Consider the following 25,257-nt stretch of genomic DNA (forward strand, 5'->3'; position numbering starts at 1 on the left):
ACCAAATTAAACCTCTGGACAATACAAATATTACCAACCATTTCTACATTCATCATAGGAGCCCAAAGCTGAAAAAGCAGGAAATAGCAGAACAAGACTGAGGGGCACTGGCAGGGCTGTGTGGGGAGCCCAGAGCTGCAATAGCAGGGGCTGCAGGGCAAGGCTGTTTGGGAAACTCAGGGCTGGAATAACAGGGGCCTGCAGGGCACGATTAAGGTGCATCAGCAGTGCTGTATAAGATTTGACATTTGCTGTTTTAGTTTCAGGAAATTCTTGATCTGGTCTCTGTGGCACCTGCAGTCACTTTAGGATATTTTTAGCTTGATAATGTAACTAAATGTGTTTGAATGATGTATGATCCTGGGAAGTCAGAACCTGGTGGGACCTTGGATTGGGGAAGATAACACCCTCTAGGAGGTATAAAATGAGGTGATTTCTTCAGCAAATCCTATCACAGTTGACTGCTCACTAATAGTGACACCATGAAACTTTTCCTGATTCTTGCCTGTCTGGGAGTAGCAGGTGAGTTTTCAAAAGCTGATTAATTCTGCTGATGCTCCAGTGTCCTCCAGGGACAAGTTTTCCCCTTTTCTTTAGAGTTCGCTGTCTTTGGGGTTTTTCTGACATTGGTAAACCTCTTTCTACAAGGAAGAAGCCTTTTCCCGAAAGAACTCTTTCAGAAAAAGGTGTGTATCGATTGGGAAAAGGGCTTTTTTTCAAAAGAAGAGGCCTCCAGGAAAAAGCACAGGTACCCTGGTGGCCATTCCGTCCACAGCAATCAGAACTTAAATGCAAGATAGCATCCAGTGAATGTGGATGCTATCTTTTGAAAAAGCAGATCACTTTTTCGTTGTGCTTTTGCTGTGTGGACAGTTACTTTCAGAAGAAGTTTTTTCGCAAGATCTCTTCTGGAAAAGCTTCTTCCGAAAGAAGCCGGCAATCTAGACATAGCCTCAGTCTCTCTTTCAGTCTGTCTCTTCTTGTCCTCCTTTGCCCTTTTCTGCCTCCTTCAGACCTTTACATTTCTACTCCTTCTCTCAAGCTATGTCTACTCTATAGCTTTTTCTGATTGCGTTTCTGGAAGAGGCTTTTCTGTCATTTGGCCCCCTGTAGACGGGGCCAAATGGTGGAGAAACTTCCTCTTTTGGAGGAGCCCTTGTTCCTCATAGAATGAGGTATACACGGCTCCCCGAAAGAGTGCATCTGCTCTTCTGCAAAAAAAAAAAAGAAGAGCAGACTCATTCCCTGGATGCGGTGGAGTTTTACCTCTGGTATCCCGGAAAACCCCCGCAGTGTAGACATAGTCCCAGACACTGTTTTTACCTATACTTGCTCCCTTCTCTTGCCCTGTCTCTTTCTCGCTCTCTCTTCCCATCTATTTTTTGTCTTTTATACTTCTGACTCCCTGCAATGAAACAAAAATTCCATTGGCAGTTTTAATTGGTATTGACATTCTTTTTCATGTCTTGTCCTAAACTGATGCATATGGTTTCTGTTCACTGTTAATCAGCCATCATGCTCTGCACCAGATGTGGCAGTTCTTTAGTGATGGATGCAATCAATTCTCTCTCTCTAATTCTTGTTCCCCCGACTCTCTCTATAGTCTGTAAAACACGTCGAGGTCTTTCAGGGCTTGAGATATGAGAGCAATGTCCTGGGCTGTGAGGGAGCAGAGGTGAAGAGACTATTCTTTCCTGGACCAGAAAGTTAGTTGTCACAGCCTCATGCCTTAGGGAGTGGTGGGCATGAAACATGGACAATTGAGACTAAAGCTTTTAAGTGTCTGGTTAAATAATTTGCTGTTTGTTAGCTGCTGCTGCAGTTCATATCACTGGAGTCCAAATTATTTTTAATACCTGCTGTGATGTAGTGCTGGTATGTCACTAGTTGCTATGCTTGGGCTGTGGGTGACCCCTACTGGCCTGCATCTGTAAGCACTGCCCAGTGTGGGGGGTCGCCTGAGGAGCCTCAGGTCCTGTAGACAAAGCAAAATACAGGACTATGTAGCACTTTACACTGTCCCGTAGACAGTGATCCAACCGGTTCTCACCGGAGAGGGAAGGAGTTTGAACAAAGGAAGGGAGTGGTTTGGAGAAGAGTCAGCCTGACTGGGGCAAACATGGAGAGAAGAGGCTAAGCGGAGTGATGGGAGTCCAGGGGCCTAGACACCCCTACCCTAAGGGGTCTGCGCCTGCCTGGCCCTGACTCCTTATACCCACATCTCGCCCACGCTGGGCTGTATCCTGGAGATGCAATAAACCCTCTCTATTCTACTGGTTGGCAGAGTCTCATCTTGCTGCTATGGAGGTGCTGGATCGGGGGGATCCCTGATGCGCCGTCACACCTGCTTTCTCTATTCCCTCAGCTGCTGTCCCTGTTGATGATGATGACAAGATTGTGGGGGGCTACACCTGCTCTCTCCCCTATCAAGTGTCCCTAAATTCTGGGTACCACTTCTGTGGGGGCTCTCTCATCAACAGCCAGTGGGTTGTGTCAGCTGCTCACTGCTACAAATCGTGAGTGAATGATAATACATTGCATATTACCTATGGCTAAGTGTCCTCTGGCTGAGATCTTCTCAGATATAATCAGACCTTCCCACTACACGTATGGAAGAGCAATAAAAGATAATCCATGTGGCAGGATGTGATGTGGGTGACTGAATAGGAGCCACTGCCCTCTGACTAATTATATCTTCCAGTGCCCAAGAATGGGGATGCCATTAAAGTTCCCACAGCACTTTTCTCTGTAGTAAGGTTGATGGTCGATCAGTCCAAGCCAATTTCTTATTTAATTCCCCCAGAATTTTCAATTGGATCCATTCTTCTTCTTCTTCATTTTGAGGCCTAATCTATGCTTGGTAACATTGCTAAGTGCTACTAGACAATTGTCCCATGCTTCCCTAGAGGTGGCTGTGGAGGGGGTGAAGTGATCCCTATATAAACTTTCTGGACAGGGCCTAGTTCTGCCCTTCAGTATTTTAGTTCAATTTCCATTGAAATTCATATTGTCTGAGCACAGGACTGAATCCACCTTCAGGGAGGTAATTGGCCTTGGTATGAAAGTTTGCTAGTGAAATGTAATATATTATTGCTACTCCTATAATGCCAAAAAAACAAAACCAGTCACCATTCCTGGATTCAGGAAGGACCTGAAGAGTGCAGCTAGCTGCGGGTTGTAAGAAACATCCTGAGCTGACTCTGGGGATGGTCTAGGTTAGGAGTTTTCCAGCAAACACCTTCTGCAAAGCTTTTCACAAGAGAAGGACCTTCTCCTGTACACAACACACCAATAAGTTCTCAGAACCTTTCATGCTTTTGACTATGGGCCACAGCTTGAGATCTACTGGACTGGTAGGGATGTCCACTTCTGTCTTTTATAGTTAGAACAGACAGAGCTGGTGAATGTCACTGCTACTGTGTCACGTAGACAAATATTCAACCAGGGAAAGAATCATCTGAACATCTGCCACTCACCATTTGAGATCAAGCATCAAAATTCTCCTAGCTGGTATGTTCTTCCACAAGTAGGCTCACTGGGAAGATATAAGACCTTACACTTAGTTAGTGCCCCTGTTGCTGACGAGTTACCAAATGAGATGACCCATTCGTTTTATTTCCATATGAAGACTGCTATGAAAGACAATCACAATTATTTCACTTGTGATCTAGGACAGAATTTGAACATCTAACTACATAGTCCACTGAATTGTGTTGTGCCACCTAGTGCTATTTGTGGTTAATCACTCTCCATTTTGCCTGGTTGATTTTGCAGCCGCATCCAGGTGAGGCTTGGGGAGCATAACATTGATGTGCTGGAAGGGGACGAGCAGTTCATCAACTCCCTTAAAATCATTCGCCACCCCAAATACAATTCAAGGCTCCTGGATAATGACATTATGCTCATCAAGCTGGCAACCCCGGCTACCTTGAACTCCCGTGTCACAACCATCTCCCTGCCCTCTGCCTGTGTGGCTTCTGGGACTCGGTGCCTGATCTCTGGGTGGGGAAACACCCTCAGCAGTGGCAGTGAGTATGAATGTGCCTCACACATGACACACAGATGCCTTATCCTAGCATTACAGTTCTAGAACCCAGATACAGCTCAGTCCTGCCCCGCAGCAATTTTTGCTCTTGCAGTCTTTGGGTCTGCACGCTCAGCTCTGCTGATTATCCTCACTTCTTATTAACAGTGTCCCTGCTGTCCCAGCCCTAGGCTCCTTACACAGCTCTGCCAGTGTCCCTCAGCCCTGCCCTGCCCTGCCCTGCCCTGCAGCCCCCTGCTATTCCAGTCCTGGGCTTTCATTCCTGCCTTGAAATAATCCCTGTTATTCTATTATTCTAGTCATTGAGTTCCTCCTCACAGACATCTGCTAATTCTGGTCAGTTGTTCTTTCTGCTCTCTTCTTTATTGGCTTCTCTAGCCCAGAAAGGGACCAGTCTTTACATTAATTGGCATGTCTACATTCTAAGATGTATCTTACCCACTCCCACTCCCATGTTGGCAGGCAATTACCCTGAGCTTCTTCAATGTCTGGATGCACCAGTGCTGACAGATGCCGAGTGTAGTGAAGCTTACCCAGGACAAATCACTACCAACATGATCTGCGTGGGATTCCTGGAGGGTGGCAAAGACTCCTGCCAGGTAAGCTGCCTTTCATTTCCTCTTGTTCTGCAGAGACTGGGCTCAGCTGCCCTCATCCCTCTGATACCATCCTTAGGGCCAGAACTCTGAGAACCTGAAGAGTTGACCACAAGATGTGCTGAGGAAAAGGGTGTGTGCAGGAGTTTGGGGGCATGTTTGGGAGTGCAGACTGGGTGGGTCAAAGGATCAAGCTGTGGATGTAGAGCATTTTATCTGGGCTATAACTGCAGCTCAGCCTCTGATTTCTGGTAGAGATGGGCAGGATGGCTAGAACAAGAACAGAGATAGGTGCCTGCTTCCAATCCAGACTCAGATCAGCAGAGTTGGACCTATTAAGCTTTTAACCACAGTTAGCACTGTAATTCCAAGCACTGCTGAAGGGTGCTGGGTGGATGATGGTCAATGGAGGAAACACTTGAAATCTTGATCTTCTGTCTTTCCTGCCTATCAGATATAATGGAGCATGTTGTTTTTAAGGCTCCACTGCAGCTAGTTGAAAGATTAGCTGAGTAGATTCCTCTGCCTTAATTAGCTTGTGTCAGTAACATCCAAATCCTTTCCCTCACAGGGCGACTCTGGTGGCCCAGTTGTGTGCAATGGAGAGCTCCAAGGAGTTGTGTCCTGGGGGATTGGCTGTGCTCTGCAGGGTTACCCTGGAGTCTACACCAAGGTCTGCAACTATGTTGACTGGATCAAGGAAACCATTGCTGCCAACTGAGACATCCAACGCCGACTGGTTTCCTGGTGACATTTCCTTCCCCCTCCTTTGACTCATCTCTGAAAAGAACACAGAGCAAATACAAATATATTAGAGCTAGAAAGTGCTTTCTGGGTGTTCGTGTTTTTTCATTGTTTTTCATAACAATGCCTTACCGGACCATATAGCTGGTACATGATGGGATCACTGTCCCAGCATCGAATGGTCCATCTCTGGGTGACCCACAGCACGTAGCAATACTCCACATCACAAACTTAGGGTGCGCCTTCACTGCAGCATTTTTCTGGAATAATGTCCGTTATTCCAGAAAAACAATCCTTGAGTCCACACTGCAATTGTGTTCTTTCAACAAAAAGTTGAAAGAACAGTGGGATTTTTCCACCAGCAGTAAACCTCCTTCTACGAGGAAGAAGGCTTTTTCCAAAAAAACTTGTTTGGAAAAAGGCGTGTGTGGATGCGGAAGAGGGAGTTCTTTCGAAAGAAGAGGCCTTGAGAAAATAACACAGGTGCCCTGGTGACCACTCCACCCAAACTCATCACAAGTCCTCACCCAGGGAGAGAAAGGCATAGGGGGGCAAGGCACAGGCCTTAGTGGGGAGGCCCTGAGGAGAGTTCCATCTATGGTCCCCCCACAGTTGGGGAAGCCCAGGGTGGCAAATCCAGCCATGATGGGGTCCAGGTCTCCCAGGTGGACGACCCTGTGCAGCAGGACAGAGTTGATGGCCCTCATCACCTGCAGAAGGAGACAAAGAAACACACAAAACAGAATCAGAGGGGGTGGCTGAGCCCTTGGGAGGTCCCTGAGTCCCATTCTCCTTCCACCGCCAAACACCCCAGAAGCCACCCTCTATGATGCCCCCTGCAGCTCTCTGTGTGTGGAGGACAGCAGAACCCCCCAGGAATGGCACTTCTCCCTCACCCCCGGCCTACCCTCCGCACCGCTCTTTCCCTAGGGTCCCCCTTTCCAGAACTCCCCTACCCGCAGGGACTGCAGCCAGAGAGCACCTCTATGAGGAGGGCCCCAATGGTGGATTTTCCCATGCCAAGCTGGTTGCTCATGGACCAGTAACTGTCTGGGGTGGTGAGCTTCCAGACGGTGATGGTGACCCACTTCTCCAAGGGGATGACAGGTTGCATCTGAGTGTCCCATCGATGGAGGGCAGGGGCGAGCCAGGCACACTGCTCCATAAATGTGGCCTTCCAAATGCAGAAGATGTGGAGCCTCTACTGGTCATCCCACCACTCCATGTCCAGTTGGTCCCATTAGTCGAAACTGGTGTCCAATATCTCTCCACCATGGGGTGCTTTGCAAGGGCCTTGCTCCTGCACACAGGCAGAGGGTCTCACTGATGGGCTCAGAGTCAAGCTCTTGCAGGACCTTGAAGGCAGCCTGCACAAACTGCTGAGGAAACTGCACCATGGCAGTGTGGGGCCATCACATGCTGAGAGGCAGTTCTGACTCCATGGCAAGGAGTGTGCTGTGGTGTCCACAGGCAGGACAACCAGAGCACACACTGCAAATGCTTTGCTGTCCCTCGGAGAGGTAGTAAGCAGGCAGCAGAAGCTGAGAAACAGCTGTCCGGGGGGAGGAGGGGATGTCCCTTTAAGTGCGTCTCAACTAGCCTTAGGCAATAGCACCCAGAAGCAACTGCTGATCTAATGCCCTGCCTGAACTGGTTCCAGGTGGCCTTAAATGCAAGGTAGCGTCCAATCAGCGTGGACGCTATCTTTTGAAATAGCAAATCGCTTTTTCGTTGTCCTTTTTCCAAAAGAAGCCTACAGTCTAGACATAGCCTAACTCAGGCAGGAATGCAGGGTACTGCATCCAGTTGTGCCTGCTGGGGGAATTTTAGGCATGCTATGTTTATTCGGGATGGACGATAACCAAGTCTTCTCTAAACATACAACATTGTCCATGCATGTTTTTAAACAAGATTTAGTGGTTGTGAAAAGTGCGGACTGATAACCCTAAAGACTGATCCAAACAGGGACAGCAACAGAACAGGTTTTCTCGCCCTTCTTCTCTCCCCATCCCACACACAATGCAGGATTACTATATATACAGAGCAGTGTCTAATGCTGGGTCAGTCCTGTTCTAAATGGCTGATGGGGGCACCACTTCCCTCGGAGACCACTCCACAGTGCAACAGATCTGTTTGGAAATATTTTCAGAAATGTCTCTGTCATGGCGTGTCAGGGAGCCCCTGAGCCCTTCATGCCCATCCCCAGCCAGACATGACTCTCAGCCAGCAAGTAGAACAGAAGGCTTATTGGTTCACAGGGACACGGCGTAGTACTGGATTGATGTTACACAGGCCAGTCTAGACTGCATCCCTCTATCGACATAGGGATACAAATCAAGCACATTGAAATTGCTAACAAAGCAGGGATTTAAATATCCTGTTCCTCATTAGCATAAACATGGCCACCAGTTTTTTCTAAACAGAGGTGTTTTTTTAAAAAACAGCAGTCTAGACGTGGATCTGTCGAAAATAAAGCCTTTTTCAACAGCTCCTGTATTCCTCAATAAATGAGGTTTACAGGATCTGTCAAAAAAGGGTTTATTTTCGACAGGTCCATGTCTAGACTGTCGGGTTTTTTCGAAAAAACTTCATTTAGAAAAAAAGTGGCGGCCATGTTTATGCTAAGGAGGTGCGGGATATTTAAATCCCTGCTTCATTAGCAATTTCGATGTGCCTAATCTACATCTGTCAACAGAGAGGTGTAGTCTAGACACCCACAGGGACCAGGAGCAGGCAGCATTATTCCTCTCAGGGAGAAGAGGTCCCAGTCCCTTTCCCCACTCTTTCCTACCCTAAGCCCCTTCTGACATCCTAGCCCAGATGAGACTGACTCACCCCTCAGGCCCTGCTCCCCGCCTGGTGTCAGCCTCGCCTATCCTTTGTCCTGCTTCCAGGCCCAAGGTTTTATTGCTGTCACCTGGTTCACAGGAGGAGAGAGACTGAACATACTTCCACAGTGAGTCATGACCAGCCTCCCCCTCCTCATGCACAAAAGCTTCAGAGAGGTAGCCAAGTTAGTCTGTAAGGGTATGTCTACACTACCACCCTAGTTCGAACTAGGGTGGTAATGTAGGCAACCGGAGTTGCAAATGAAGCCCGAGATTTGAATTTCCCGGGCTTCATTTGCATAAAGCCGGGCGCCGCCATTTTTAAATGTCCGCTAGTGCGGACTCCGTGCCACGCAGCTATACGCGGCACGGACTAGGTAGTTCGGACTAGGAGTCCGCACTAGCGGACATTTTAAAATGGCGGTGCCCGGCTTTATGCAAATGAAGCCCGGGAAATTAAAATCCCGGGCTTCATTTGCAACTCCGGTTGCCTACATTACCACCCTAGTGCGAACTAGGGTGATAGTGTAGACATACCCAAACAGACTGGCAGGGCATGTAGATGGTATCATAAGCTTTATGCCCATGAAAGCTCATGATACCATCTACATGTTTTGTTAGTCTTTAAGCTGCTACTAGTCTAGTTGTTGTTTTTAAGTTTTTTCTCCTTATGCAGATAGTGCTGCAGTGTCTGGGGAAAACTAAGGCACACACACACACACAATACAGCGAACCGTGAATGTAACAATAGAGTAAACATAGGAATACAATAGTGGACAACTCCCCCACTATGTCACAGTCTCCCCTCTGCTCAGTTTTGTCCCATTTACGTATGTATTTGTAGTCCCTGTTCCTCGTGGAAATAGATTTCAGATGTCTTGCCTACTGCAAGACTGAAGGTGCACAAAACATAACTGAAGCATTGTCCTCTTCTTCATCCTTTTCTGTCTCTCTCACTGTCTGCTCTTTTAATTCACTTGCAATGCCTGTACTTTTGACAACTGCCCATCAAGTCCGAAACCATGGCAATTCCAAACCCAAAATGGAAGAAGGTTGCCCTCTGTTTGCAGCTTTGGAGAATTACCTCTTAAAATTAACATCCAAATGAAGTGGCAACATCATCCATAGGCATCATGACACAAAGTTAAATGTAAACAAAGGGAGGAATGTGATTGGTCAAAGAGCCCCCTCTCTCCCTGGACAGGTAGCTTGTGGAGTGGAGCTTATTAGTGACATTAAGGACATCAACAGCCACAAAGTTGCTTCATTATTCTCTTGTAAATCTCTTCCGGAAGCTCTTCTTTGCCCTGACAATAAAACTTAACAGTAGGTAGGATGCTGCTATGTAGAAACTACAGCCTATCAAGCTGGCCAATTCTGTTTCATAGTTTCCCTGTACTTATGGTAGCCGTCTGTTTTCTCTTGGGTTACATTTAGATTGTAAACTCCCTGGGGCAGACAGTGCCTGTGTTTATACAGCCCCTAGCACACTGCAGTCCTGGTCTATGACAGAGGCTCTGAATACAAATAATGCAGATACTTTTTTATGACGTTGTTGTTATTGTTATTATTAATAATGACAACAATAATAATAATTCAAGTAAAAGTCCACAAAAGGCAAAATGAAAGCATAATTATATAGAGACTTCGCTTAGTGATGGTCCTTGTAGTAACAACTGGAGACACAGAACGGCAAAGACAGATACACTACACACTATCAAGAGATGAGACAGAGACAAATGGGCAGTTAGTTAATGTCTCAAAACAATACTTCTAATACTCCAGTCATCTGAAGAAGTGGGCTGTGCCCACGAAACCTCATGATACCATCTACATGTTTTGTTAGTCTATAAAGTGGTACCAAACTATTTGTTGTTTTTTAAGTTTTTCCTATTACAGACTAACTCAGCTACCCTCTGGAGCTTTTGAATACTTTTACATGTAATTCACTTTGAAAAGGCAAACACAGACACAATTGTTCCCACTGGTTAGTGGCCACCCACGTTTGCAGAAGCATGTGTCTTTACTAGTGCAGAACATTTCAGATTGCAGAGGTGCTTTGATTTCACTAATGCTGAAAACCCATAATTACTGCAGGGACACACCTATATCTGTCACCCAGCCTCTGTGTGTGTGTGTGTGTGTGTGTGTGTAGGCCAGGGCCGGTTCTAGGTGGAGCAGGTGTCGGGCTTTGCACCTGGGCAGACAATGCGGGGAACGTCCTCCCCCGAAGCTGGCCACGCCACACCCGGGGACCCTGCTAATCCGAATTGCTGCTCACTCTGCTGCTCACTCTGGGCATTGCAATGGGACTGACTGCGCACACACCCCGCCCGAGCCTGAGGTGCTCCCCGCCATGTGCATGCCCTGCCACTGCCGAGCGCTGCACACCTGCAGATCCCACCACTGGGTGAGCAGTGAGCAGTGGCCAGGGCCGGTTACCCACTAGCGAGGGATCCGATGCGGGCAGCGTGTTTCGTCCCCGCACCTGACAGCTGTTTGGGGCTGGCATGACCGCACTGTCTCACCTCCGCCAAACCCAGGTCGTGGAGTGGGGCCAACGATGGGCTGCAGCTGCTGTAGCTGTCTCCCTAGCTGCCCACGTAGTGAGCTTACCTCCCAGGCGGCGAGCCCTGTGGGTGATGGCAGCCGAGCCTGGGCTCGCATGAGCGGTCGGGCTCCCAGGCTGGCTTCAGGATGTGACAGTGACTCCCGCTGCGCGGTGCCTGGAAAGGGCTGGGATCCCGCGCCAGGGCTGGATCCAGTCAGGGCCCCATCAGCTGCGCTGAGAACTTCGCCTGGCTCTCTCCTCCCTCCACACCCAGCACTGAGGTGCTGACCCTTCTTCCCAGGCGGCCACGTGGGGCAGTAAGAGTGCGCGCTCCCCCTGCAGGCTGCCGGCTCCGCCGCCCCGCCCATTTCCTTGGGCGGCCAGAGGCAGGCCCGTGTTGGGCATTAAGGCTGGCCGGAATGCTGCCCCTGGAAATGTGCCGCCTCAAGTACCTGCTTGGTTTGCTGGTGCCCTGGTAGAGGCAGGTCTAGCACAATGTGGGACTAGCAGGTTTGGTAAGACAGGTAGGTGTGCTCCTTAACAACCCAGCTCTATTTATTTATAGGGGGGGCACATCTGCAACCCCTGTGACACCTTCCTGTACACACAGAGGCACATGCACGCAGGCACACACTTTAAGCACTGTATTTTACCAGTGTCCCAAAATGAACACCAGCTTCCCCACACCACTCTGGTTCTAAGTACTGCTGCTAGCCCCTCTCTTCTCTGCAAACTCTGCTCTCTGCTGGACAGACTAGGTCAGAGTTTCTTGTGTGTGTTGCATTTCCTATTGCTTGCTGCCTGAGAAGAGCTAGTCCTATAAGTGAGATGATTGGACTGGGTTTGGGTATGTGTATGCCCCCTACTGGATGGTTGTCAGAACTTTTTCATGTGTCTACCCCTTCCCTTGGTAGGCTTAGTGTGTGTAGATTACATTTAGCTGACATGACTTCTTCCTTTGTGGGGTGCACCCTGATCTGTAAACAAGCCTCTGGGGAAGGACGCACTTCCAAGGGCTATTTTATGTGTGATGTAGGGGTGATAAACAGGATGTCATGTGACCTGACCGCATGCCCACTCAGAATGTCTATATAAGGGCTGTATTTCACAGAATCAACCATCGTCTTTTTTCCTTGACCCCTTTACTAACAGTCTCAGCAAAGAGGTGAAGAATTGAATGGGCCAATGAGGCTCAGCTCTCTTCTTGTTCCCAGATAAGATCTCTTCATGGCAGGGACTGCAACTCACGGTGCATGAAAAAGACCTGCATTGCCATTGCCTATGGTATGCCACTCAGAGATTTGCCATTCCAAGGATAAACAGAGGTCTCAGGCTCCAGGGACTGTCAATCTAGAGCGAGATCATCTCACCAGCCCAGATTTTCAGAGAAAAGATCAACGCTCAGAAAAAGCTGTAAACAATGGCTCCATTCTGGCAGGAGAATACAGGGCCTCATAGTCCAGAGCTAATGGGTCCGTGGTGGATTAAAAGGGTGGGAGAGGTGGGGGGAAGGGGGTGGAAGGAATATGCAGAATGCTGTGGAGATAAAAGATAGGTGTCTAATCAGCTCACTAATGAAAAATTTTGCCACTGATTTTTTTCTAGCCATGGAATAAGGCTTCTGCTATTAATATGTGTTATAAAGAGATGGCTATAGTTAGAAATAATCTCTCTCTCACACACACACTTACACACACATGCTCATACACGGAGCATTTCCTCTCCAAACAGCAGCAAATGAACTGCTGAGGAAACAGACAGGTTCTGGAGAAGCTCTCTGATGGTGGTTGGGCAATGTCATGGAGGGGTGGAGCCTTGAGGAGGATTGTTTTTGTATGAGGTTGTAACATTGTGGGGACAGGGGGCCCACGGTGATACATTCTCTAGGGAGGCCTTTACAAAAACCTTCCTCATGGGTATCCCATTTGAGAGAGAGCCGAGACAGATACAGAGCAGTCTGCAACACAGCAGATACATTCTACCTGGTCTGTGCCTACGCCCATTGCTGTACAATACAGCAGGCACTTTCTACCTGGGTTGGACATACCTATAGGACTCTGCAGCATGGTTTATCTTCTACCTAGGATGTCTTTACAGCATTTGGCTCCACTCCAACTGGGATGTAACAGAAAGATCAACAGCTCTGCCAGCATATTCTACCTGGGAAGTATTTATGTTTGATAGGACAGCCAGTGCTGGGCTGGCCCTGAAACATTTTTGAGCACAAAAGATTCAGCCAGGATAGACATAAAACACACGTCAGTTCAAGAGTCAGAAACTTCACATTATGCTAGTGTGCTAACTTCTTGCAATAAGTGGCCCTTTATTCATGTGAAAAAGCCTCCCTGAAAAAAGACAATTCAAGACATAACAGAGACCTGTCAGAAATGTGACTTGCGGTGCCAGAAGTACAAAAGAGACAGCAGTGATTCAAATGTAAATCTCTTCTGGGTCTTTCCCTCTCCAGTTCAGCTTCCTGTAACCCTGATTATAGCAACAGGTTCAAGGCTTCCCTTTGACTCACCCCTTTATTAACTCAGGAAAGGCAGGGATTAGACTGGGTCTAAGTGACTGAATTGCCAGGATTATCTTTGGGGTTTTGGGTTGACTTCTGTAATCTACTAGGATGCCTGTCAGTTTTCTATCAGGATCTTCCTAGGACTTCGGCACCCTGTCAGCAGAGGAGAAATCAGAAGGCTCTTTGCTTTAATTCAGGGATAAAAAGATGCTGACACCATGCTCTTTGTGAGCATCTGTTTATAGTTATTCCTAGTTCCCATTAACTAATTTCTTCACTGACCCTTGAACATCTACCACTTGCAGAAAGAATGGCTGCCTCCGCCTTGGAGAACAGGACTGGGAATTTGGAACTTCAAGGCACCAAGAGGTCCTATTCTTAGTGCTTTCACGGACTTGTGGACAACCTTGGGTACCTATTTTCTCCATCTGTTAAATAGGGACAATATGTATTGATCTCACAAGGGAATGCGAGGGCTGTTTAGATAATGTCTGTAAAGCAATTGGAAGGAGAACTATAATAATAGGATCAATAAATAATGAACAATACTCTTCTAGTGAAAGCTAGTGAATGCTGAGTAGTCCACAGAAGCGACATAGGCCCTGGGGTTTTAGATAGGGTTAACACCTCTTATGCCTGTCCACCTAACCTGGAGCATGTCCCTTTCTTCTGCTTATTTATGCAGCTCCTTGTCATTGTGACCAACGATAAAGTCTATTTTGGCACAGGCACAAAACTCACTGTGATAGGTAAGAAAATTTTATTTTAATCCCTTGACATTCCATAACTTCCCCTTTGGAAGCAACTCCTTCCCCATCCACATTCCCTGTTAGTTATTGAGCTGGTGTTTTCCCAGTGTGTCAATTACCAAGTCTACTTCGGAGAAGGGACTAAGCTCACTGTCCTAGGTAAGGCATAAAATTCCCTGTTGGTTGCTGAATGACTGTAATTTATGTGGAAAGGGGACTGTCAGAGACAAGAATTAGGAATGATGAGGGGCTGTGATACATTTGTATATACTAAATTTGAATTAATATAACAACCTCTGCACAATCTCTCTGTAAATATTTCCATTGCAAGCTAGTAATTCTGGGGCAGAATTCTGGAAGAGACAAACAAATATGCATGATATTTTTTGAAGACAAAATAGAAACAAACAAACAATCAGTTTTATGACAAGTTGTGTTCTCAGATGCCTGATGCTCTAATTCCTAGTTGCTCTTTTTCCATCCACTGGGACTCAGGGCCCCTAATAACACACCAAGTGAAGAAGTCTTCCTGGCACAGCTATTACAAGAAAAAAGATCATTTAGACAATGGGAAAGCTTAATGCAATGAGAATCCAAAAATCCCAAGAGATGATGCTTGCCTAGGTCATGTCTGCACTAGGAAATTATTTCAAAATAACTTATTTTGTAATAATAACTCCTGAAATAACTATTTTGAAATAAGTGTTATTCCTTGTAGAAAGCAGAAGTTATTATTCCAAAATAATGAGCCCTTTATTTTGAAATAACGGGCTTGGTAGTTTGGATGCTCTGCTGGTTATTTCAAAATAAGGGGAGTTATTTCAAAATAAATTCTAGGTTAGACCAGGGCTTACTGACAGTAGTAGGTCATGTAGTTCAAACATAATATAAAGCTTTGGGGGGTCCCCTCTTTGGTTTTGGACTTCCTCAACTTTGATGGGCAAAACAACCTAACAAACGACCACTGTGTTATCATTGTCACACAGCTGTCATCAGGATCAGCATTCTTGCTACCACCAAACTTTTGATTGCACCAACCCCCTTTTAATAAGGCTGTAGAAGTGTTATGGGTTACTAATTGTGATTTCCACAACAATCAGTCATGGAGAGTCCTATAGTAATTTTACAATGATTAATTGTCTTTTGTGAGATGTGAGTCTCTGATATCTGGCCTGCAGGAATTCAAGGTTTAGGACACAGATTGACCAAAGCCTGTTGAATGTGCACTTTGAAAGTTTCTGGTCAAGACAGGTAAGAAAAACTAGTGGAGCAGAGGTGCTGAAGAGTGTATTGGGGAAACTTTGAACAGCCTGGGGGATGGGGCAAGCTGCTAAAGAACGATGTGGAATCACTATCTGGAGATGAAAGCAGAGGTTAGAAGGCCATCTGTCAGAGATGAGTTAGGGACAGTGAATTCAGTCTTCCTGTGACAAAGAGGAATAGACTGGAAGGCCCCGTCAACCTTAAATGAGTTTGTGTATAGGTTTTAATGGTGTAAGCATCAAGTGGGGATCAGATTTAGATGGGGTGGGAGGTGAGAGATACTGAGATGACAATGAGCAATAAAAGGCAAGGATTCTGGATGAATTTCAGAAAATATTTCCTACACTGAGTCTGAACAAGTCTACCTGACTGAACTGTTGAAAGCCCCATCAGTTGACCCATTTAAATATGGAGCAGATAGGGCCCTGAAGAAGAAACTGTAGGAACCTGTTGTACACTGGCCCGAGCAGGGACACACTTGGTATGACCTTACAGATGGTTTATATCTGTTATTTCAAAGGCATTATAACGTGCTGTGCCTTTGGTTTCTCCTTGTCCTGGTTTATGGTGAGGAGGGGTAGATTGTAGAGTGGGTTCAGCAGAGGGAGGTTTTCCTGCAGCTGCAAAATGTTGTGAACTCTGAAAGGCAGTACTTCGGCGATGGCACCAAACTCACTGTCCTAGGTAAGAAAGAAGACTGAGTGGTGTGTTGTTTGTGATATTTGTGAGGTATTGCCATGTGAAACTTGCCCAAGCTACATCTTGGGATCCAACCCACATGCCTGCGGTCCATCTAGTCCAGTGACCAAAAGCTAATAGCAAATGCTTCAGAGGCATGTGTGACTCCTGCCCCAGCCAGAAAGTAGCTGCTAATGCCATCTGGTACTGTGATGGCAGGATTTCTCCTTGACACCAAACAATGGCCAACACAAGATCTGAAGCCTGTGTATTGATAGTCCTGATGGTCCTGGTGTTACTGCATGTTGTATTCTGAGCTATATGTGTGTCTAATTCATTTTGGATTCAGCCATGGGACTAGGTCTTCTCCCTGGTTATAGAGTCATCCCTCTCTCTCTACAGAGCAATACATTGGGCTAAAAAGGATAAAATGAAATTGGGGTGAGGAGTTTCCAGTGGCTGGGATGCATTATAACATGAGCACTCACTGGAAGCTCTATGGCAGGAGAAAGAAAGAAATAACAAAAAGATTGGGGGTGGGGACCTCTGCCTAGTCCCTGGGGTTTCTGCAACTCTCCTGCCTCATTGTGTAACAACCGGGAGCAGTACTTCGGGGATGGGACCAGGCTCACAGTGTTGGGTAAGGAACGGGCTACTGGCCCTGTGGGGCTGTGGGTGTGGTGTGACAACGGGAGAGCTTGGGCTACTTGGCACTTTACTCTCTGGAGATTGTCATTAGGCTGTCTGGCTCTCTCTGGAACTGTTACACTTGGGGGTGAGAGTAACTTACAATTTCTTACGGGTACTGTCCTGTTGCAAGCTGGGTCCCTGCCAGCTCTTTCAGTAGCTCCCTGCTGGCTTTTGCCACAGCTTAGCCAGCTCTTGCTGGAGCAGCGCACTGGGGTGCACCCCTTACCATCACCTCTGGTTACACTCCACAGTATTTCGCTTTCACTGACCCCAATTGGTAATTTGTCTTGCTGACTGTCTGTCTCTCTTTTTCTTGATTCACCTCCTCTCTCTGTAGTGCTCGTACTCCCTCTTTTTTTGTCTCTCTGTGTTTCTCACACACAGTTCCTCTCTCTTTTCTTTTCCCTTCTCTCTAAGCTGTTTTGAGAAAATATAGGAAGGACATTATAGAATCATGTACTGCTCTTTGCACCTGACTCCTGCTGCCTAACTGCAGTCTCCTGTGATACAATCTGACCATGATCACTCCCAAGTTTCCTGAGTTGGGGCACAGAGGGGACTGGGATAGGCTTTAGCAGTTGTGGGTTTCCTTCTGAGGCCTTACAGCGGTGTTCTAATACCTCTCCCCTTATCTTTGGAGCTGGCACTCTGCTGACTGTTACAGATAAGGGGACATGATTTATCATTCTGCTCCCCTGAAGGACACGTAGAATTTTCCCTCGTGCTAGTGACACGTAGCATTCACACAAGGGGAGGGGAGGGAAAACTGGCAAGAAAATTATTCAAAGCAGAAACGCCAGTCAGCTGGCACTTAACTCCATGATGATAAGGGGGAAACCAATGATAGTGTACTCACCTATCAAAAAATATTGACCTTGGCAAGGGGGTATAAATAATAGACTATTCCTAAAATACTGTCTCAATAGATTTCTTTCAGATTCTCTCTTTCTATGCAGCTGCCTGTTTGTCTCCATCTCTCTAGTCCATTCCTAATCTGCCCATTTATTTGACCTTCTGTGTTTTCTGTGGGGTTTGCAGCTGTGTTGGTCCCAGGATATTGGAGTGCAAAGGGAAAGAGGTAATAATTTATATTGAATGAACTTCTGTGGGAGAAAGAGGTCCAATCCCAGACCTAAAGAAAAACGCAATATATCTTGACACCTTATCTCTCTCATAAACGGAAGTTGTTCTTATAAAAGATATTACTATAGGGTGCGTCTACACTGTGCCATTATTTTGAGATAACTAGCGTTATTGAAAAATAACAATATGAGTGTCTACACAGCCATCCCATTATTTCAAAATAATGGATGACTTATTCCTCAATCTGTAAACCTCATTCTATGAGGAATAACACCTATTCCGAAATAGCTATTTTGAAATAAGGCATGTGTAGATGCACCACTACTGCTATTTCGAAATAGCCCCTCAGCAGAGCCATTCTAAGTTATTCCTCCCCAGTGCCCCCTGGGACTCTAAGTCAAGGTAGCAAATCTTAGGGAAGTCTGCCTCGGATTAACTTTGAGGGTTTCTTGCAGTATAGACGTACTATTCCAGAAAAGCTTATTTCAAAATAGCCGTGTAGTGTAGACGCACTCTTACACACTTTTTGTGTTTGCAAAACAAAGCTTTAATTATAAGGATGGGTGCAATAAAAGAGATCAGAGCTCTCCTGTAGTCACAATATTGCTTATGGGGAGCGGGAGGCAGCTGCTCAGGTTCTTGCAAGTCCCTGACTGCTGTGCTCTCTAGCCAGCACACCAAATTATGCAGAGGGAACCCATTACGCTGTTCTGGGTACGCACTGACAATCGTGGCTAATATTAATCACCATAAGAAAGCACCAAGATTTGGAATCCACATTAAAACAGGTTCCATCAGATAAAAACCTGCACTGACTCCCACATACCTTAGAAATGGTTCTTTGTGTGGGAGCCAGTGAGACTCAGCAAGCAGTGCAGCATGCTGATTCTCTGAAAAAGGCAGTGAAAATCACCCCCAGGTGATTTTATATGGTTTTTCCAGGGATACCTTGTGAAAGGTATCTATTATTGATCCCATGTCATTTGAGGATAAGAATAATTATAGTAGTGCTGCAAAAAGATCAGTGATTTGTTTACTTTGCTATACCACTTGTTATTGTAAGGGCCCCAACAGGGAGAAACCTAATACTACAGTAGTGGGTGCTTTAGAAATGCTCGCTGCCTAAATCTGTCACTTATTTAATGTGTTAAAAACAAAACATAAATCTTAACTAAGGGCAAAATAGTGAACACAAATTATGCAAATGTGTGACCGTGTTTCTGCCTGATGGAGTAGTTAAGTCTTCTTTTGATGCCTGATTTGGCCAGTGTTGGAAGCCAGACTGTGCAGATCATTGATACAACAACCTATGGCTACATCTACACTGCAGGCTTTTTGTGCAAGAACAGCTGTTCTTGCGCAAAAACTTGCAGAGTGTCTACACTGCATGCACGTTCTTGCGCAAGTAAATTTACAGTACAGCATTGGAAAGCAGGGCTTCTTGCACTAGAGTGTTTCCACAAGAAAGCAGTGTAGAAAGGCAACATGAATTTCTTGCGCAAGAAACCCCTAAGGCTAAAATGACCATCAGAGTTTTCTTGAGCAAGAGAGCATCCACACTACCATGGACACTTTTGCACAAAAGTACATCTCTTACGCAAAAGCACATGGCAGTGTGGAAGCACATGGCACATGGCTCTTGTGGAAGACCTTTTGCACAAGAACTCTTGCACAAAACAGTTATTGTGCAAGAAGCCTGCAGTACAGCTGTAGCCCAAGTGTTCCAGATAAAATACATTAAGTCCCAGCACTCTTATACTGAATTCTCCTATCTAATATACTAAACGTTATTGAGTAAGCAGACCAAGGACAGAGTTGTATGGGCTCATCACCTTTGTCCCCAAAATCTACAGGAAGGATATTCTTAGTTCAGGGCATAAAGTGATAGAGATAATCTGAAGCGAAGAATTTAGGAGAGTAGAGATTCAGTCCCAGTTTTAAATTATTTTAGTAACGAAGCTTTAAGCACTTCTTCCCTGGGGTGGACTATTTCATGCTATTCCAGACTTTGGTGTCTGGCCATGTTTCTGCTATTCAGACAATGCTTCATTTTGTTCATGTTCATCCCATTGCTCCTATTTATTCATCTCAAGTGTCCCTGAATAATTTTGATCCCTCCTTGGGCAACATGGAATTTCTCATTTTATGGTTTTCTCATATGGCAGTTATGGTAGTTAAGGCCAAAGCGGTGATCTGGAGTTCTTCACTTCAGTATGGGTCCATCTTTTAGCTCAGCTCAAGCCCTCTTCCTGGAGACCCTTTGTCCAGCCAGAGGGGGAAGATTAATCCCTTCCTTGCCAATCACACTGTAGCATAATCCTAAATAGTACATTGTCATATCTTATTACACCTCCCAGACATTCTGTAATTGCTACAAACATACTGATTAGAATCTCAGAAGATTAGAATAGGAAGAGACTTCAGGAGGCCATCAAGTCCAACTCCTTGCCCAAAGCAGGACCAACCCCAACTAAATCAACCCAGCCAGGGCTTTGTCAAGCCAGGACTTAAACACCTCTAGGGATGGAGATTTCACCCCCATCCTAAGTAACCCATTCCAGTGCTTCACCACCCTCCTAGGGAAATAATTTTTCCTAATATCCAACCTAGACCTCTCCGACTGTAACTTGAGAAGTTCTGTTATCTGCTACTACTGAGAACAGCCTGGGGCTCCATTCTCTTTGGAATCCCCCTTCAGGTAGCTGAAGGCTACTATCAAGTCCCCCTTTATTCTTCTCTTCTGCAGACTAAATAAGCCAAAATCCCCCAGACTCTCTTCATATACCTAGACTTTAGTAAAGCTTTTGATATGGTCTCACATGATCTTATCAGTAAATTAGGGGAATACAACCTAGATGGGGCTACTATAACGTGGGGGCATAACTGGCTGGATAACTGTTCCTGGAGAGTAGTTATTAATGGCACAAAGTCATGCTGGAAGGGCATAACAAGTGGGGTTCCACAGGAGTCAGTTTTGGGACCAGTTCTGTTCAATATCTTCCTTGACAATTTAGATGAAGACATAGAGAGAACTCTTATAAAGTTTGCAGGTGATATCAAGTTGGGAGGGGTTTTAAGTGCTTTGGAGGATACGTTCATAATTCAAAATGATCTAGACAAACTGGAGAAATGGTCTGAGGTAAACAGGATGAAGTTTAATAAGTACAAATGTTACCAGATTTTCCCAATACACTGGGGTATGCTCATTTATTAGGGTTAATCTTAAGGGATTTGGGGGAAGTTAACAATTCTATCAGTGTGCTGCTTGTGCTTACTTGTGCTCTCATATGGAGCTGAATTCTCCCTGCTGCCAATTCCCCCTCCCACTGGAGCTCTCCTGCAGGAACTAGGTTCCTCAGGATGGGGTTCTTCCCACCTTAGCAACACACACAGACTCTCAAACCCACTAACAGAGCACGTCTGAGAGGACTGGGTACTCAGCACTCACAAGCTGACCCCTTATATGTCCCTGGACTCAGCAGGCTGGTTTAACAGCAGTGCCACACTGCACCCTCATGAGCCTTTGGACTCAGTGGGCTGGATTAAACAGCACTTTAAGATGCCATACTCATAAGCCCCCAGGTTCAGCATCCCCTAATCCCCACTTTCACACCACAATCATTCACTGGTAAACCACATGATGAGCAAACCCCACAGGATTTTGGGCACTACAGGGATCTTTAGCTTGGGTACAAAAGTGTTGTTGCAGAGCAAATGAGAAAGATCCTAATTCAAACTATCATTACTCCTTGTGGAATAAGGAGTAACGGTAGTTTGAATTAGGATCTTTCATTCGAACTACCTACTCCGTGCCGCGTGTAGCCGCGGGCATGGAGTTCGGACTAAGGGGGGGTTTAAAATGGCGGCGCCCAGGAACATGCAAATGAAGCCCGGGATATTTAAATCCCGGGGTTCATTTGCAACTCCGCTTGCCCTAATTACCCTACCTAGCTCAAACTAATGAGCTAGTGTAGACATACCCATAGTTATTTATTTCTGGATAGTGAATATATATATAGGGAGCCAGACACTCAAAACAGTTACAATACTAAATCTAACTTGAAACTGATTACAAATGTTAGGGCTAGCTAACCATATAACAATTTACATAGGGCAGAGTCAGGAGGCTATGCTTAGAGAGAGGTAGCTGGGGCGAAGGGGTGGGGGGACGGAGAGGGAGAGAGAGAGAGACCTTAGCACTCCAGGCAGCTTGCACTAATCAGGGTTTCCAGATGGTGATGGGAGCTGGGAGTCCGGAAGGCAGGAGACAAGCAGAGCAGAGCCCCCAGCACGATCAGACAGGAGATGAAGAAGTCTCAATGGAACTGATGCACTTGAAATCCAGGTATCAGAACAGTTTTTCTTGGGCAAGTGTAGGAGTTTTTATAGGAATAGGACAATAGTTCAAGAGAACACTGGATTTGTTTATGGGTAAACAGACGTGAGACAATAGAGACTGATCACTCCGGTTTATGGGTGATGTTCCTTGAAGGAGCTCACAATGCAACTAGGCAGTTTCAGTATTTTGGATGTCAATAGGCTCCATTACTAGAATTGGTCTGATAATGACTAATTTGGGTGTGAGCAGGCCTGGGTTCATTAGAATATGGAGCAGAGATTTCCCATCAGGCAGTGCTTCTCTGCTTTCAGTATCCCATAGTTCACTGCGGTTCCTGCTTTGGAAGAGCTGGTCTCCATTCTGTATGCTAATGGAGATGTCTCTCTGTGCGATCTTCCATGCAGATGAGGCTGGGGTGTTTCCTTAATTCTATCACCCTTGTCTGAAGCAGTTTAGGTGTGTCTTCCCTGGCCTTTTCATTGCTTTGTCCTTGATTCTAGAAGAGGCCTGGGGGAGGGGGTGGTTTTCCATGAGTGTCACTCCCTGGCTCCCCAAGTGCACAGTGCTGGTAGGTAACACACATGCAAAGTACAGTAAAACTCCATTAGTCCGGCATCCAATGCTCCAGCACTCCTGATGGTCCAGCACCATCAGGAACCTGGAAGTGCTCAGGACAGCCAGACAATTGGAGCTGCTCTGCGCCTGGCTTCCCTGATTCAGCTGCTGCTGAAACTGACGAGCAGCTGAATCGGGGAAGCCGGGGGCAGAGCAGCTGGGGTGCTGCCGGGTTGGTCCCGTAGCGCTGCCCCTCGGGGCTGTGGGAACAACCCGGCAGCACCCCAGCTGCTCTGCCCCAGGCGCCCAGAGTCAGCCGCTGCTGAAACTGATCAGTGGCTGACTCCGGGAACCCCGGGGCAGAGCTGGACTATCAGAAGGGGGGGCTATGAGGGGTATGGGGTGGCATCCCCCCTACCCCACCCCATACCCCTCATAGCCCCCCCCTTCTGATAGTCCGGCATATCTGATAATCCAGCACCCCCTGGATCCTAAAGGTGCCGGATTATCGGAAGTTTACTGTAGTTCACTTTGGAAGAAACAGTCAGCTTCACACATACAGACTGAGCAGCAACTGTCTAGGACAGAGTACTGTAGAAAGGGATTTAGGGATTGTGGTGGACCACAAGCTAAATATGAGTCAATAGTGTGACACTGTTGCAAAAAAGCAAATATGATTCTGGGAGGCATTAACTGGAATGTTGTGAGCAAGACACCAGAAGTCATTCTTCTGCTCTACCCCATGCACTGATTAAGACTGAATTGGAGTATTGTATCCAGTTTCAGGCATCACATTTGAAGAACAATTAGGAGAAATTGGGAAGGGCGACAAAATGATTAAAGGTCTAGAAAACATGACCTATGGGGGAAAACACAAAGAATTGTGTTTGTTTAGTTTGGAAAGGAGAAGACTGAGAGGGGACATGATAGCAGCTTTCAAGTACCTTAGGGTATGTCTACACTAGCCCTCTAGATTGATCTAGGGAGGCTAATGAGGGCGACCAGAATTGCAAATCAAGCCTGGTACTTAAATATTCTGCGCTTGATTTGCATGTTCCCGGCCGGATGTCATTTTAGAAATTCACTAGCCTGGAGTAACTGCCCGCGTCTACACGTGGCAGTGAAACGGGAGTCCGATTTAAAGCCCTAACTTGAATTAGCTGGTATTCCTCCTTCAATGAGGTTTACCAGCTAATTCGAATTAGGGGCTTTAAATCGGACTCCCGTTTCACTGATGCATGTAGATGCGGGCAGTTACTCCGGGCTAGTGAATTTCTAAAATGGCGACTGGCCAGGAACATGCAAATCAAGCGTGAGATATTTAAATCCCGGGCTTGATTTGCAACTTTGGTATGATTCATTTGCCTCCCGACTTTGAAGTAGGGGGCAAGTGTAGACATACCCTAAAAGAGTAAGACAGGGTTCTGTACTAAGAAGCCCATGGCTGTCCCTATCGGTCTGAGGTAGAGAGAAAGAGCAAGTAACCAAGGAAGGAGTGGGGAAAGAAGTGCACCTTTACCATGGCCTGTGCATATCACAAAAGCACACATGAACTGTGGAGTGATTCTGCTGTGTGAATGTGGCATAGGATCTCAGAAGTATGTGGGCCAGTGCAACAGATCTTTGGTGATTAGCAATAATTAGGATCTTGACTTTATCGCTGAGCTCTAGCCACTCTGTTTCACCCACAATGTGATGGGAGCATTGGGGGCATTACTGACTTAGATGGAAGAAAGTCACCTCCTGAGTCATCCACATAGTTTCTTGCAGCACTACACCCCTTAGCTTCATGCAGGAACCTTTGAGTCAATGTAGGTGAAAGGGCCCCTTACCAAGTTATCCAAACCACTCCCTGTATCAATTGCTTGAAAGTCTTCCATCCAAGCCTGAACCCTACTTAGCACAAGAAATCTGACACAGTCTCAGCACAAGTCAGTGAGCCTGAGGATGGGAAGGGAACCAAGAAGATGTATGATGGGGAGCAGCTGAGCGGAAAGGTTGTGGGGAAGGCATGGAGCATAGCGGATGTGGGGAGGAGGCATTTATATTGTGTCAGTGCAGAATTGAAACGGCAGCTGAAATTTCAAAACCAAGGCCCTGGGAGGGGGGGGGGGAGTTGGTCTCTGCTGTGGTTCAACGCTCAGAATCAACATTCAGAGTTGTTGGTGGGTCACCATTCCATCCCACCTGTGAGCCTGTGCAGGTCTCATTCTCAAAGCCACATGTAGCACAGAGATGCCAGTGCCACAGAGAATCTACAAGAGGTCACAGCACAGGTGGCACTGTGCTGCAGGCCAGGCTTCCCAGCACTGTTCTGTCTGGTGTTTACAGATAATAAACAGGGTGTCACATGGCCCAGTTTCCATCCCCCCTAGTTATGCAAAAACCTGCTATCAATAAACAAGGGATGCATGAGAAACCTCAGCCCCTCTCCCCCTTTGCTGCCATTCTCAGCAGAGACACCATGGAGTAGAATGAGACCTAGAGACTGGCATACTCAGGGAGGGGCTTACTAAGAGAACAAAGTACTCATGCTGCCCCTGTTGGATGGATTTCAGGGCCAAAGAATGTCAGTCCAGCATCTGCAAGCATCAGGTTCACTATAACTTCAAAACCAA

The 25,257-nt window shown here is 46.4% G+C and overlaps 1 protein-coding gene and 1 gene segment (V, D, J or C); both read left to right on the forward strand.

Moving 5' to 3' along the window:
* The first annotated feature begins 385 nt into the window (after positions 1–385).
* On the forward strand, positions 386–5,468 carry LOC102445111 (anionic trypsin-like). The gene is made up of 5 exons (XM_006111842.4): positions 386–522; positions 2,366–2,516; positions 3,775–4,028; positions 4,508–4,644; positions 5,213–5,468. The coding sequence occupies exons 1-5, from the start codon at positions 483–485 to the stop codon at positions 5,360–5,362; spliced, it is 732 nt and encodes a 243-aa protein (XP_006111904.1). The 5' UTR covers positions 386–482; the 3' UTR covers positions 5,363–5,468.
* Positions 5,469–11,907: 6,439 nt separating this feature from the next.
* The window catches only part of LOC102448133 (T-cell receptor beta-2 chain C region-like), a 30,344-nt gene continuing 16,994 nt past the window's right edge, over positions 11,908–25,257 (forward strand). Inside the window, 1 exon segment of the C gene segment in view lies at positions 11,908–12,048. Coding sequence covers positions 12,018–12,048 — 31 coding nt within the window.

The sequence above is a fragment of the Pelodiscus sinensis genome, chromosome 1, assembly GCF_049634645.1.
Source record: "Pelodiscus sinensis isolate JC-2024 chromosome 1, ASM4963464v1, whole genome shotgun sequence".
Classification (NCBI taxonomy): domain Eukaryota; kingdom Metazoa; phylum Chordata; order Testudines; family Trionychidae; genus Pelodiscus; species Pelodiscus sinensis.